At 39.9% G+C, this 17,001-nt stretch overlaps 1 protein-coding gene across 1 annotated transcript in view; it reads left to right on the top strand.

Annotated features, from left to right (window-relative positions):
- Window positions 1-17,001, top strand: part of DNAH6 (dynein, axonemal, heavy chain 6) — a 337,022-nt gene that overhangs the window by 250,585 nt on the left and 69,436 nt on the right. Inside the window, exon 63 of the mRNA XM_011925684.1 lies at window positions 8,220-8,389. Coding sequence (XP_011781074.1) covers window positions 8,220-8,389 — 170 coding nt within the window. The remainder of the gene's footprint in view (window positions 1-8,219; window positions 8,390-17,001) is intronic.

The raw sequence follows: 17,001 nt of genomic DNA on the forward strand, positions 1-17,001 counted from the left end.
TCCTTTATATTTCTGGGGGATCATTCGTGATGTCACTTTTGTTATTTCTGATTATGCTTATTTGGATCTTCTCTCTTTTTTTCCTTGTTAATCTAGCTTATGGTCTATCAATCTTGTTTATCCTTTCGAGAAACCAACTTTTTGTTTCATTGATCCTTTGTATGGTTTTTGAGGTCTCAATTTTGTTCATTTCTGCTCTGATTATAGTTATTTTATTTCTTCTGCTAGTTTTTTTTTTAATCCTGTATTTTATTTATTTTTTTTTTATTATACTTTAAGTTTGAGGGTACATGTGCATAACGTGCAGGTTTGTTACATATGTATACTTGTGCCATGTTGGTGTGCTGCACCCATCAACTCGTCAGCACCCACCAACTCGTCATTTACATCAGGTATAACTCCCAATGCAATCCCTCCCCCCTCCCCCCTCCCTGTGATAGGCCCTGGTGTGTGATGTTCCCCTTCCCAAGTCCAAATGATCTCATTATTCAGTTCCCACCTATGAGTGAGAACATGCAGTGTTTGGTTTTCTGTTCTTGCGATAGTTTGCTGAGAATGATGGTTTCCAGCTGCATCCATGTCCCTACAAAGGACACAAACTCATCCTTTTTTATGGCTGCATAGTATTCCATGGTGTATTTGTGCCACATTTTCTTAATCCAGTCTGTCACAGATGGACATTGGGTTGATTCCAAGTCTTTGCTATTGTGAATAGTGCCGCAATAAACATACGTGTGCATGTGTCTTTATAGCGGCATGATTTATAATCCTTTGGGTATATACCCAGCAGTGGGATGGCTGGGTCATATGGGACTTCTGGTTCTAGATCCTTAAGGAATCGCCGTACTGTTTTCCATAATAGTTGAACTAGTTTACAGTCCCACCAACAGTGTAAAAGTGTTCCTACTTCTCCACATCCTCTCCAGCACCTGTTGTTTCCTGTCTTTTTAATGATGGCCATTCTAACTGGTGTGAGATGGTATCTCATTGTGGTTTTGATTTGCCTTTCTCTGATGGCCAGTGATGATAAGCATTTTTTCATGTGTCTGTTGGCTGTATGCATGTCTTCTTTTGAGAAATGTCTGTTCACATCCTCTGCCCACTTTTTGATGGGTCTTCTACTAGTTTTGGGTTTCATTTGTTCTTATTTTTCTATTTCCTTTAGGTACAAGATTAGTTTGCTAATTAGAGAACTTTGTAACTTCACAATGTCATTTCTAACTTCTCGATGTTGTATTTTAGTGCTATAAACTTTCCTTTAACACTGCTTTGCTGCATCCCAGAGGTTTTGATACATTCCATGTCTGTTTTCATCTATTTCAAAAAAGCTTTTTTACTTCTGCCTTGATTTCATTGTTTACCCAAAAGTTATTGAGAGCAATTTGTTTAGTTGTTTCCATGTAATTTTATGGTTTTGAGAGATCTTCTGTCTATTGATTTCTATTTTTATTTCACTGTTGTCTCAGAAGATGCTTGGTATGATTTGGATTTTTTTTATTTATTGAGACTTGCTTTATGACCAAGCATGTGGTCAGTTTTAGAGTATGTTCCGTATGCAGATAAGAAGAATATGTATCTTGTGGTTGTTAGGTAGAGTATTCTGTAGATATCTATTAGGTCCAAATGGTCATGTTGAATTTATGTCCAGAATTTGTCAATTTTCTGCCTCAGCAATACATCAAATGCTATCAGTGTTGTATGACTATTGTTGTGTACTGCCAAAGTCTTTCATTAAGTCTAGATGTGCTTGTTTTATGAATATGGGTGCTCTAATGTTGGATACATATATATCTAGGACACTTAAGATGTTTTGTTGAATTGAGCCCCTTATCATTATTTAATGCCCTTCTTTGTCCTTTTTTATTTTTGTTGGTTTAAATTCTGATATAGAAACTGTAACCCTTGCTTTTTTTTGTTTTCCATCACATGACATATCTTCCTCCATCCCTTTACTTTGAGCCTATAGGTACCATAACATGTGAGATTGGGTCTCTTGATGATAGAAGAAGAATGAGTCTTGTTTTTTCATTCAATTTGATACTCTATGTATGTTAAGTTGAGCATTTAGGCCCTTTATGTTCAAAGTTAAAATTGATATATGAGGTTTTGTTGGTATCATAATGCTGTTAGCTTAGTTACTTTGTAGTCTTTATTGTATAGTTGCTGTATGGGTTCTGTGGGCCATGTGCTTACATATGCTTTCATGGTAGCAAGCATTATTCTTTCGTTTCCACATTTAGAACTCCCTTAAGCATGTATTGTAGGGCCAGTCTGGTGGCGGAAAATTCCCTTGGTGATTACTTGTTTAGGAAACACTTTATTTATCCTTCATTTATGAAGCTTAGCATGGCAGGATATGAAATTCTTGGCTGACATTTATTTTCTTTAAGAATACTAAAAATGAGCCCCCAATTTCTTCTGACTTATAAGGTTTGTGCTGAAAAGTCTGATGTTAGTCTGATAGGTTTCCCTTTATAAGCAACATGACCCGTTTTTCTAGGTGCCTTTAAAGTTCTTTCTTTCATGTGGACTTTGGTTAGTCCTATCCCTCCTATCCATCCCCAAGTCTGTCTTGGGAATGGTCATCTTGTGTAGCATCTTACAGGAGTTCTCTGGATTTCTTGTATTTGCATGTCGACCTCTCTAGCAAGATTGGGGAAATTTTCCTGAATTATATCCTCAAATATGTTTTCCAAGTTGCTTACTCTCTCTACTTCTCTCTCATGAATGCCAGTAAGTCATAGGTTTGGTTACTTTACATAATCCCATATTTCTCAAATTCTTTGTTCATTTTTTTTGAATTATTTTTCACTTTTGTCTGACTGGGTCATTTTGACAGATTGATCTTCAAGTTCTGAAAGTCTTTCTTTTGCCTGGTCTATTCTGTTATTAAAGCTTCCATTTGTATTTTGAAGTTCCTGATGTGAATTTTTCAATTCCAGAACTTCTGTTGGTTTGTTCTTAATATAGCTATATTGTCTTTCATATCTTGGATCATTTTTCTGGCTTCTTTGTGTGGGATTTCAACTTTTTCCTGGATCTCATGGAGTTTCTTTGCGTCATATTCTGAATTCTATATCTGTCACTTCAGACATTTCATTCTGGTTAGGATTCATTGCTTGGGAGCTAGTGGGATCCTTTGGAGGTGATGAAACACTCTGGCTTTTTGTATTGCTGGGGTTCTGCACTGGTTACTCCTTATCTGAGAGAACTGATACTTCTCTTTTTTTAATTTGCTATCATTTGGATGGGGCTTCTTGTTTATTCTTTTTCCCTTTGAGGGATGACTGTGGTGTATATTGTGTGTGATTAATTGGCTTCGTTTCTAGGTGCTTTCAGAGTGCCAACTCTCTGTACAGGTTCCTTGGTTGCAAATAGGTTCATGCAGTGGCTTTCTCAGAAGTTGCTTGTTGTAGCAATGTAATTTTATTTGGTGGTGTAATCCAGGGTGCAGTCTAGTAGATGGTGCTTGAGGGTAAGAACTGATGGATACAAGCAGGGGTGGAAGCACTAGAAAGTACAAAAAGCACCTCCGCAGAGCACATTCACCCTCAGTAGGGTGGAGCTGCTGGAGAAGCTTGACACACAGACTCTTTCAACCCTCATTCCCCAAACCCCAATGTGAAGAGTCACTTCCAAATCCTTGACAGGGCACGGAGAAGAAGGGTAGCGGAGCAAGTGTGACCCCCATCTCCATGTCCATTCCCAGGCTTTGGTGGTACCACCTTCAGTGGCTGGCACTGCACTCACATTTTCTTTTATCCCCTCCTTTAGGGACAGTCTTCATCAAGAGTTAGATCTCCAGGTGAGTGGAGTCTGCCTCCCTCCCACTCCTCAGAGCTGATGGGGCACTGTTCCCCAACTGACCAAGGAAACAGGCTGGGACAGCCCATTGTGACCCATGCAGACCAGTTCTAGGTTGCAAAGCTGTCTCTGGCTGAAAGTCTTGCCCTCTGGGAAAAACCTCAGCTTCTCCAACTCTCCTCCCACTCCAGTCTTGTGATGGGAGAGAGCGTAATTCCACTACCTACTACTGGGGCACTCTCCACACTCGCTGCTCAATTCTGCCTGTGGGGACCCTTCTTCCCTTCCACTTTAATCTCACCTAAGACCAAAATGCTTGCTGTGGCCACCACTGCCAGGTCACCAACAATGGCTCTAACCTCTCAAAATGGTGCCAGCCATGGGCTTGCACCTAGAGAGGGTGGAGCCCCTCTCAGGCAAGCAGCCTGGACGAGAAGCTGTGAGGAGTGTGGTCCACTCAAGTCTCGGTCTCATAGCAGCTCGTAGTAAGGCATTGGGCATTGTCCTAGGTATATGTAGGAGAGCCTTGGTCCCCTCTCCCTGCTTGGCTGGGTGGCAGCAGCAGCCACATCAGCCCAAACTCAGGCCAAGGATGGAGCACAGCTCAGCACTACATTCTCAAAGCGGTGCCTTGGGCCTGAAAACAGGGAGGGCGGGTCACTGCCCAGGCAGGCAGCATGATCAAGAAGCTGTGGGGAGTGTGTTTCATTCACAACTGTCTCACAGCAGCCTGCTACAGAGCTGTGAGTATTGTCCTAGATATGAGGAGGATGACCTGGTCTCCCTGCTCTTCCTTAGTCAAGCAGAGGCTACAGCCACATCAGCCCAAACTGCATGGAGCTCAGCCCAGCATTAAGCTCTCAAAAGGGAACCTTGGGCCTGGGGCTAAAGAGGGTGGGGCACCATTCAGGCAAGCAGCATGAGCAGGAAGCTGTGAGAAGTGTGGTCCACTCCTATCTCAGTCTCAACAGCAGCTCCTAACAGGGCAGCAAGTACCCTCTAGGTGCATGAGTGTGCATGAGTGTGCCCGTTCTCCCCTCTCCCTCCCTGGAGCAGCACAGTGGCTACAGCTGTGTCTGTAAATCCCCAGGATCTGGGTTCTCAAAATGGCACCCAGCTGAGGCTGCGCCAGGCTCAAATTCCTGTGGGATTCTGTGTGGGTTCCCTTTCTAGAGCAATGTATCTGTACAATCTTTAGGCAGTTCCATATGTCAGGCACAAGGCCCTGGTGGGTCAAGGGTTTCTCCTGTAGCCAAGATCATAAAACCCTGTTTTGGAGCTCCAGGGATTTCTCTCTTACTGTTTCCCTGCATCCAGGACCATCTCCCAGCCCAGTCAGTTCCTGACTGGGCAAGCTAACGTGAACCCTCTCCTTACGTACTTCTGGTACTTCATGTCTCTTCTCTAATGAATCCAAGCATTCTCTCCTAGATGCCCTGTTTGAAATGTATCTGCTTATTATTCTGGCTCTTCTCCATGGAGGCAGCACACAATACCTGCATCTAGTCAGCCATCCTGACCTAAAACCTCAAAATATTATTACAGCAAGCCTCTCTTAGTCAGTACCCCCACTCTATATATTTCTACATTCTTTACTTTCCATTTCCATTTTTTGTGTGTCATCATCATGGTTTTGGCGTATCTTAGTTGGGATTTTGTTGTTTGTTTTGAGGAGCATGAAAGTCTTTCTTTTAACAGGCAAATTTCAATCTGATTATACTTATTATGGTTATTGATTTATTTCAGTTCTTCTTGACTGGGGAAGATTTCCATTTGACATTTGTTTGCCACAACTGGGGTGGTGCTACTGGCATCTAGTGCGTAGAGACCAGAGATGCTGCTATACCTCCTACAGTGCTTAGAACAACCTTCCGCAACAAATAACTACAGCATCCAAAATGTCAATATTAGTAAAGTTAAGGAACTCTGATCTATTTGGACTACATTGGTCATCTTTATTTTGGGCATATTTTTCTTGCCAGCTTTTTCTTTGCTTCCTTTTTTCTTCTTTCTTCTTCCTTTCTTTTTTATCCTTTATTTCTCCTCTCCTTCCTTTCTTCTTCAGGTGCATCATCCACACTCTTTATTTTCCCCTCTACTGATTTGAAATTCTATTTTTATTTTTTGGTAATTACTCTTATACTTCTAATATGAATATTTATTTAACTAAGCATACCCAGCAAGTGTGGTGGTTTAAAGTCCACATGAACCAGAATTTCTAAGATCCTAATATATTTATTGGATTTCTAAATGAAGACTAGGGAGGGGGGAAGCTTTTCAATAAATGCATTGACTTACTGAAAAGTGTATTCCCCCCTAGTCTTTTGTCCCCCCTAGTAAAAATTGTTTCTATATTATGCACCAGTTAAATGAGACAGCTAGAGGTAGAAATAGAACACAAGAAGAAAAATATTCATAGAAGAAACCCAGAGATGCACAGTTAGGGACAGACCCAAAACAGAAAGGGCTAGATGGAGCCTCATCTACACAGAGACAAAGGAAGAGGGAAAGTATGGAGGTTGAAAAATAAAGTAATTTAGGGACAACTCATAATTTTTTGATAAAAAAGCACCGTGTGTTATCCATGTCTTTGAGACTAAAACTGCAACAATTTAAAAAAACTTTCCTGTTTTTAATGTGTTAGATTTCAAGGTTTATTCCAGAAATGCTACAGACTTATGAAGGTTTGTACATGTTTGATAGGATAGCTGGTATTCTAAAAGTGAGCTTTAGATCTTTGCAAGTGATGTTTAATAATTAATCCCATTGTCAATCTTACCTTCAGAAACTTCCTAATTGCCTTAATCTTTTGTCTTTCATGATTTCTTAGTGTTTCATGTCCTATTAGTTGGGAGTTATTTAAAATATGCATTATTAGGCCAGGTGCGGTGGCTCACACCTGTAATCCTAGCACTTTTGGAGGCCAAGGCAGGTAGACTGCCTGAGTTCAGGAGTTGGAGACCAGCCTGGCCAACGTGGTGAAACCTTGTCTCTACTAAAATACAAAAAATTAGCCTGGTGTTGTGGTAGTCCCAGCTATTCGGGAGGCTGAGGCTGCAGAATTGCTTGAACCCGGGAGGCAAAGGTTGCAGTGAGCCAAGATCATGCCAGTGCACTCCTGCCTGGGCAACAGAGCAAGACTCTCGTCTCCAAATGAATAAATAATGCATTATTAGATACCATCTTCTAATGCATATTTTATGCACTCTTTTGCCCCATCATTAGCTGAAGTCCTAATGATTACCCAAAAAATAATGAGAACCTCACTGGAAAAGTAGTCCTTTTGCAATACATGGTTCTGCTACCTTGTCTTCAGAATGATGCAAACACCTTTAACTAAAGAGTATTGTGGCATGGTATGCCTTGTGGTCTCATACCTTGTAATTGTCTATATTCCATATATAAATTAGAAATCTTGCAAAGATGAACACTGCCCCAAGGCCATGGTCAGAAGTGTTATTAAATTTTTGTGTCACTAGCTTTCTGATTGCTCTGATTAAACTCCCAGAGGAGAACCCCTGCAGACAAGCTAGAGAAAGTTGTTTTCTAGCCTGAAATGCAAGCCAACAATTGTGCCTAATGGCCAGCCCAAGAAACCTGTTTCCTCACTGGAGAACACACTCGTTATTTTGGCTTTCTGAAAGGTTTACACCACATGCACTCTGTACCTACAGAAATTTAAATGCAAATTCTTAGTACATGTTATAACCATTGTAAGAGCTAACTATGATCCTAACTTTCATACAAGATACAAAACCATTTCTTACAAATATTCTATAGCCAGGGAGCAGGGGATGATGTATTCTTTATTAGGGCATAATGTAAATATGTCAATGTATTCAGCTATTATTTATGTTGTTCAAATTACATATGCCAGAATTTTCAGTTTACTTCATTTATCATAGACTGATTTTATTTTTTTTTCTTCCTTTTTCTTCTACTTCTAACAGTGACTATTTGACATATTTTTATGCTATTTTCTGGCACACATGGGTTCATTTTATTGTGTTTTTATTATGGATTTGTTATTTTAATTAATATAAGAACCTACTTTGTCCCATTTAATTATGTTTGCTTTGAATTCTAGTTAACCCAATATTACTCTTATCACTTCAATCTTCTTTTTGCTCACATTTGTTTAAATACCTCTATGCATCCTTTTATTTTTAACCTTCCTATTATTTTATTTTGTTTTTGTCTTTTGTAAGTGGTTTGCTGCTATTTTCTCATTACATTTTAAATTCTTTACTTTTTAATTAATTAGGTTGGGTAGCAGGGGAGACTGATGTATTTACAGTATACTTGTGATTAAAACTGATAGTAAATATAGAGATATTTTTAAATTACCAAACATTATTTAATTTCAAAGCCAAAACAAATCTAATTAAATTATCTTTTTAAAATTGTATTTCCAGGATCTTTTGAGACTTATATTAACCCACAGGAATGGGAAGGCTATTCTAAAATGAAACACGAAGAGAAACACCTGAGACAGGAAAAGGAGGCCGCACACCAGGATCCATGGAGTGCAGGATTGAGTTCTTTCCATAAGCTAATTCTTATTAAATGTTGTAAAGAAGAAAAGGTAGGGCATTTTTTTAATTAAAGGACTGTGTTACAATTATTTCTACTAAAGCTCACTAGCCAGTTATGATTTATAAATTTATTTGAGAATAACAATGGCCAAGTTTGGGAGATGACTCAAAAAAATGAAACATGGTTCTGTGTATTACTAAAACATAATGTTTTATATAGAGAATTTTGAAAGAGAGCCAGCCAGGCCCATGGTTATCCTTTCCCTGGTGTGTACCATTAGAGTACCATGCTCTGTGCCGGAGGGATGGGGTCTGTTGGGAAACTTTAGAAGGGAAATAATGGGCCTTTCAGATCTTGACAACAATGGAGAGGAGACATTTGAAGGGTACAAAGCCATAGTTACCAGGACCTGTTTGAAGATGAAAGAAATTATGGTGGCCTGAATTAAGACAGAGGTAGTAGTTTAGAGAGATAAAGGGGGGTATGGAGATGAGGCAACTGATATGGCCCCCAGTTTCTGTTTGCATGCCAAAGGGGATAGTTGTGCCAACCACTAAGCAGGGGTGTGAAAGGAGTAATGTGTGAGAGAAAGATGCTATTGACTCTACAGCTATCAGAGTGGATAGCAGTCTGGAAGTCAGCTCATATGGAAGTAGGAAACTGTAGAGAGATATATTAATTAGAAATAGAGATTTGGAAATCAGCATTCAGTTGGGAGTTGTGGGATCGCAGAGGTATAAAACATATAGAATAAGAGGAAAGATAGGCAAAAAATGAAGCTCTGATTACCACCAACTTTTAAAAGGCAGAGAGAAAGGATAAGTAGCCCATAAGAAAAAATAGCAGACGGTCAGGAAAAACACTAGGAGAAAAGAAAAGTGTCATGGAAGCCAAGGAGGTGCAAGTTTCAACACAGCACAAGTTATCAATAGAATGAATGAAGCATTCAGGACAGTTCCAGTTTCTATGTATTTAGATATAATTCCTATTTTTATTGTTAATAAGGGAATAATATTATCTGCTAAAGATTTGAGTGGTGAGTTTCAGGGAGCATTAGAGAAAAATGGAGATTGTTCCTTTGGGAAAAGGGAGAAAAAACTAACTGGAAAAGACGAAAGCATATTTGGGAGGTGTTGATGCTATGTTGGAGAATTTTCTGCTATCTCTGTGTGTTAGTCTGCTTTGCATTGCTATAAAGGAATGCCTGAGGCTGGGTAATTTCTAAAGAAATGAGGTTTATTTGGCTCCCAATTCTGCAGGCTGTACAAGCATGACACCAGCATTTTCTTAGCTTCTGGTGAGACTTCAGGAATCTTTTACATATGGTGAAAGGCAAAGGGGGAGCAGGCACATCACATGGTGAGAGAGGAAGCAAGAAAGAGGGGAGGGAGACCCCAGACTGTTTTAAACATCTATCTCTTGTGTGAGCTACTAGAGCAAGAATTCACTCATTTCTATGGAGAGGGCACCAAGCAATTTTTGAAGGATCCACCTCCATGACTCAAACACCTCCCACTAGGCCCTACCTTCAATATTGGGGATCACATTTCAATAAGAGATTTGGAGGGGACAAACATCCAAACTATATTATTCCACTCCTGGCCCCCAAAATCTCATGTCCTTCTCATATTACAAAATACAATCATGCTTTCCCATGTCCTGCATTAGAGAAAAATGGAGATTGTTCCTTTGGGAAAAGGGAGAGAAAACTAACTGGAAAAGACGAAAGCATATTTGGGAGGTTGTTGATGCTACGTTGTAAAATAGGAGGAAAAAACGTGTCATGGAAAAAAGGGTCATGGAAAATGTGGGGTTAGAGCCCCCACACAGAGTCCCCACTGGGATGCTGCCTAGTGGAGCTGTGAAAATGGTAGAGATATTGGCAGTGTGTCATGGAAAATATGGGGTTAGAAAAAAACTCTCCTAACCCCACATGTCTAATGCAGGACATGGTGTCAAGGATTATTCTGGAGTTTCAATTTAATGTCTTCCCTACTGGGTTTCAGACATGCATGGAGCCTGTTGTCCTTTCCTTTTGGCTGATTTCTCCCTTTTGGAATAGGAATGTTTACCCAATGCCCAAACCACTATTTGTCTTGGAAGTAAATAACTTGTTTTTGATCTCACGGGTTCATAGGTGGAAGGAATTTGCCTTGGGTCTTAGATGAGACTTTGAACTTTGAAACTTTGAGTTAACACTGGGATGAGTTAAGACTTTTGAGGACTGTTGGGAAAGCATGATTGTATTTTGTAATATGAGAAGGACATGAGATTTTGGGGGCCAGGAATGGTTGCTAAGCACACTGGTGCAAGGTGTGGGCTCCCAAGGCCTTAGTAAGCCCTGTCCTGTGGCTTTTTGGTTAGCTGTCCATGTTGACTGCCCTACTGGGTTGTAGTTGAATGCCTATGGCTTTCCCAGACTGAGGGTGCACACTGCCAATCTCTCTACCCTTCTCACAGCTCCACTAGGCAGCACCCCAGGGGGGACTCTGTGTGGGGGCTCTAACCCCACATTTTCCCTTGGCACTACTCTAGTAGGGTCTCTCTATGGGGGTCCCACTCCTACAGCAGGCTTCTTCCCAGGCACCCAGGCTTTCCAATACATCTGAAATCTAGGTGGAAGCTGCCAAGCCTCCTTCACTCTTGCATTCTGCCCAACTGCCGACTTAACATCCCATGAAAGCCACCAAGCTTTATGGATTGTGCCCTCCAGAGTAGCAGCCCAAGCTGTACCTGGAGCCCTCTGAGCCAAGGGTAGAGTTGGAGCTATGGGGATTTGGAAAGCAGCTTCCATAGGTGGCTCAGGGCAGCAATGTCAAAGGCTTGTCTACTGAGACTATTCTTGCCTCCTAGGGCTCTGGACCTGCAATGGAGGGACTACCTAGAAGAGTTCTGAAATGCCTTTGAAGTCTTTACCCTTTGCCTTGAATGGTAGCACCTGGCTCCCGTTTAGTCATGCTAATCTCTCTAGCAAGTGGTTGTTCTGCAGGCTTCTTCAAATCCTTTCGTGAAAATGCTCTTTCCTTCCCTACCACATGAGCAGGCTACAAATTTTCCAAATTTTTACCTTCAGTTCCCCTTTTAATTAAAAGTCCCAACTTTAAGTCATTTGTTTCCTTCTATATCTGATTGCAGGCTGTTAGAAGGAGCTACGGCACTTATTGACCACTTTGTGGTGGAAAAATTAGATTATGAAAAATTTCAAATTTCTTCCACCAGATAACCTACATCATCACTCTTAAATTCAACCTTCCACAAACCCCTAGCGCATGGACACAATACAGCCAAGTCCTTTGCTAAGGTATAACAAGGATGACCTTTGTTCCAGTTCCCAATAAGTTCCTTGTTTCCATCTGAGACTTCATCAGCCTGGCTTTCACTGTTCATATTTCTGTCAGCATTTAGTCACAACTTAGACAGTCTCTAAGAAGTTCCAGACTTTCCCTCATCTTCCTGTCTTCTGAGCTCTCCAAACTCTTCCAGTCCCTTCTCATTACTCAGTTCCAAAGCTACTTCCACATTTTCTGGTATCTTTACAGCAATGCCCCATTCCTCAGTACCAATTTTCTGTATTGGTCTATTTTGCATTGCTATTTAGAAATACCTGAGGCTGGATAATTTATAAAGAAAGGAAGTTCATTGGGCTCACAGTTCTGCAAGCTGTACAAGTATGGCAGCAACCTCTTCTTGGCTTCTGATGAGGCCTCAGGAAGCTTTTACATATGGTGAAAGGCAAAGGGGGAGCAGATATGTCACATGGTGTGAGAGAGAGCAAGAAAGAGGGGAGAGAGGCACCAGACTCTTTTAAACAACTAGCTCTTATATGAACTAACAGAGTGAGAACTCCTTCATTTCTGTGGGGAGAGCACCAAGCCATTCATGAGGGATCCACCTCCATGACCCAAACACCTCCCACTAGGCCCCACCTCCAATATTGGGAATCACATTTCAACATGAGATTTGGAGGGGACAAACATTCAAACTGTGTCACTCTGTAGGAACACAGAAACCAAGTTACATGGTTGACCTTAAATACAGATGATTATAATAAAAGAATAGAGAATGCAAGACCATTGAGAGTTTTGATAAGGGTAGTTATAGGAAAAAGAAGAGATATAGAAAGAGCTTATAGACTGGGAGAAAAGGAACAACAAGTAGGTGGAAATTTCTTTGAAACATGATGTAATTAGACTAAGGATGTGGCACAGCTGGAAGGATGGGAGAGGTTATAATCAGAATTGAGCTTAAAATTTCTAATGGGGAGCAGTTCCAAGTGATGACAATGTTCTGAGGTTGACCATGGGTATGGGTGACTGAAAGAGATAAGAGGATGTGCACTGGAGTTAGAGGCCAAATAACTGCAAGGTTAGGGTGTTGGATGTCCACACGAACCCTGAACTGGGGTTGTGTCACCTCAGATGGTGCCTGGAATGCAGTAGATAACTCAGTAACACTTTGTTCAGTGGAACAGACATGTAATAGAAAGGAAGGCTGGCTATGATCCAGGTGGAAAGTCTCCAGTGAATATGAACAATAGCTACCAGGTTGGATGGTGAAAACATGAGAGGATGACTAGATGCCATGAGTCAAAAAAAGGAGTTTTTCAAATAAAGACATTGAAGCTAGAAAATTATAGACTGGAAATATTTGCAAGACCTACAATCTGATTTCTTTAACAACACATTTTATTTGTTTGTTTTTCAAGGGTAAATAGGAGATGATGAAGTTTATAGATTAGAAGAGACTTAGGAGACAAAATGATCCCTGTAAGCTTTGTTTAGATCCTAACTTAGCATACTAAATATACATAATTACATACTGTTAAATATACACATAACATACTATTATTTAAACATATGCTCACATATATTTATAATTTATTCAGGGAAATGTGAACACTACCTACTTGCTAATATTAAGGAATTATTGCTAATTTTTTAGATGTAATTGTGGTACTGTGATTATGGGGTTTTTTGTTTTGTTTTGTTTTGTATTTTTGGAGATAGAGTCTCTCTCTGTTGCCTTGGCTGGAGTGCAGTGGCATGATCTCCACTTACTGCAGCCTCCGCTCAAAGGATCCTCCCACTTCAGCCTCACAGTAACTGGGACCACAGACATGTACCACCATGCCCAGCTAATTTTTGTATTTTTTGGTAGAAATGGGGTTTCACCATGTTACCCAGGCTGGTCTTGAACTCCTGAGCTCAGGTGTTCCTCCCACCTTGGCCTCTCAAAGTACTGGGATTAAAGGTGTGAGCCACCATGCCTGGCCTATGTGGTTATACTTTTTTAGAGAGTCTTTGTCTTGTAGAAACATATTGAATTACTAAAGGATAAGATCATATGATGCATTAAATATTAAAATAATCCTAGAGGCTGAGGGAGTGGGTGGGTGTATTAATGAAATAAGATTGGCCTTGTTCTAAAAAATATTGAAGGTGGGTGAAGCATCAAGTTCACTATTCTCTCACTTTATATGTACTTGAAATTTTCCATAGCAAAAAAATATTTTGACTCTTAGTTACATCCTTCAACACCTAAACTCTCTTGCAACATGTGTAGGATGGCTGTCCGCATGTGACCAAAGCTACAAACAGTAGACACTGTCATACCAAATTCACAGAAGTTTCACTGAAAATTCTTATGAGTGCCTTCAACCAAAAACCTTACCCAGGTTACGATACCAAGCAATTGGTAGCATATATTCACAAAGCAACACTAATCAGAACCCAGATTAGGTTTCAGAAATTAAGAGCTAGACACCCATTTCAGAGAAGACAGGAACCTGGATCAGCTAAGACCAAGGACAGTATCACCTGAAGAAAAGAGTCAAGTATGACAGTGTTGTCCCAGCTATACCTCCTACCAATCAGAGCCCTCATCAAAGCATTTAGGAACAATCCTTACCCTGCTATTGATGCCAAAGAACAACTTGCTGAAGAAATTGGGGCTCAAGAGTGAAGAATCCAAATTCCACTTCAAAACTGAAGATCTAGATTCCCTGACTAGAGAAAAAGAGTATGTAAGGAAGCCTTAGAACTAAGACAAGACCAGAAACAAGACCTTTGTGATGAGAGAGTTCCGGGTAATCCAACTGTTGTTTCCAGGTCAGTTCACAGGCAGAGCCTATTGGGCGTCCAGTGCCTCTATATGGTGCAATCAGCTACTCTATTGGGAGAAGGAAGATAGTCCAACAAAATGGCTTCTGTGCGAAACTATAATTTTACACAAAAACCAAGCCTTCTTCATGAATAGTGTGTTTAGACCTAAAGATAAAATTTCATTTCAAAAATTCTTAGTAAGCCACATAATGTAGGCTCATTAGGACTGCAACAGGAAATAGAATGCTTGTATCCCAATAATTCTTTCTTTGGCATCAATAGTATCAACTTCTCAGGAAAAGGTTATTAGGAATTTGAACTAGAAAGAGAAAAAAAACTACCATAATTCAGAGATGAATAAAGCTTGCTTGATAGAGAATAATTCATCACCACAGAACGAAGCTAAGACAAGCTCTCTGCACCAGTGTTCTCAAATTTTGGTGTACATCAGAATCATTTGGGGTTCTTGTTAAAACAGACTCCTGGGGCCCATCCTCCAGTTTCTGATTCAGTAGGTCTGAGCTACAGACCAAGAACCCACATTTCTAATAAGTTACCAGGTGATGCTAATGCAGCTGATTTTGCAAACATACTTTGAGAACTACTGTTTTAAGGTGATTAAATATACATAAGGAGAAACTGTTTTCAAAGCTATCAGAGAGATGAGGTTATACATCGTTCCCTGAAGCATCTTGGTTTCCAAGGCTAAATCCACTAGGAACTCAAATGTTGGCAGGACTGGTGTTTCAATCCAGGTTTCCTCCACCTCCCAAAGAAGGCAGTTTCTTTGACAGCTGGTTTTCTCTGTTGAAAACCATAGAGTAACCAGAATTATGATTAATCTCACTTAGAGAAACAATTGCAAGCTTTTCCCAATTTGGTAAACCCCAGATGTATGAAAGCAGTGTTAAGTCCTTATTGTTAGTTCTGCCATGTGCTGACTATTTAAGCAGAATATCCCATGGAAGAAAATTCACCACAAGAGTCTCGTTGATACTTGGCACAACTGCTTGCTAAGTAAGAAAGATCTCTATGTCATACAGATTAAGCAAGAGTTGCTTGAAAATGTTAAAAAAGCCACGTTAGCTGTCACAGACATATTCTCTAATCATGTGTAGTAACAATTTTAACAACTTTATTGAGGGATAATTTACTTATTATACAATTCACCCAGTTAAGATATTCACTTCAATGGCATTTAATATCTTCACAGAGTTGTGCAACCATTACCAGATCAATTTAGAACATTTTAATTACACCCCAAAAAAAAAATGCCATACCCATAGCCCTCATCCCCCAGTGCCATCATCACCAATGCTAGGCTACTCCTGTCTCTATAGATTTGCCTATTCTGGTTTTTTGTGTCCTGTCCTTTCATTTAACATAATATTTAAAGATTTGTCTCTGTTGTGTCAAGTGTTGGTACTTCATTCCCTTTTATTGCAAATAATATACTATTGCATTGATATGCCACATTTTATATATTCATTCTCAGCTGATGAACATTTATGTTGTTTCCACTTTCTGACTATTATGAATAATGCTGCCATAAACATTTGTGTACAAGTTTTTGTGTGGACATGTGTTTTAATTTCTCTTACGTATTTACTTAGTGAAATTGCTGAATTATATGATATGTTTAACTTTTTCATGAACTGCCAGACTGTTTTCCTAAAAGCCTGTATCATTTTACATTCCCACCGTCAGTGTGTAAGGGTTCCAATTTCTCCACACCCTCACAACATTTATTATTATCTTTTTTATTATAGCCATCCTAGTGGGTGTGAAATGGTACCTTATGGCTTTGATTTGCATTTCCCTAATGATAATGAGCATCTTTTCTTGTGCTTCTTGGCTGCTTATGGAACTGTCTGTTCAGATTCTTTACCATTTTAAACTGGATTAGTTGTCTTTTTATCATGCAGTTGTAAGAGGCTTTTTTAAATATCCTAACTACAAGTTTCTTATCAGATATATGATTTGCAAGAATGTTCTCCCATCCTATGGGCTGTCTTTTCACTTTCTTGGTAGTGTCCTTTTGAAACACAAAAGCTTTTAATTTTCATGATGTCCAGTTTATCTATTTTTTTTCTTCTGTTGCTTGTGCTTTTGTTGTCACAACTAAGAAACCATTGCCTAATCCAAGGTCACAAACATTTACACCTATGTTTTCTTCTGAGAATTTACCCAGCACTTTGGGAGGCTGAGGCGGGCAGATCACCTGAGATCGAGAGTCTGAGACCAGCCTGACCAACATGGAGAAACCCCGTCTCTGCTGAAAATACAAAATTAGCCAGATGTGGTGGTGCATACCTGTAATCCCAGCTACTCAGGAGACTGAGGCAGGAGATTGGCTTGAACCCGGGAGGCAGAGGTTGCAGTGAGCCAAGATCGCACCATAGCACTCCAGCCTGGGCAACAAGAGCGAAACTCTGTTAAAAACAAAAAAAAATTATATAGTTTTGGCTCTTACATTTAGGTCTTTTACATTTAGGTCTTTGACACATTTTGAGTTAATTTTTTTTTTTTTTTTTTTTTTTTTTTTTTTTTTTTTTTTTTG

Source organism: Colobus angolensis, unplaced genomic scaffold (assembly GCF_000951035.1).
Source record: "Colobus angolensis palliatus isolate OR3802 unplaced genomic scaffold, Cang.pa_1.0 Scaffold118, whole genome shotgun sequence".
NCBI lineage: Eukaryota > Metazoa > Chordata > Mammalia > Primates > Cercopithecidae > Colobus > Colobus angolensis.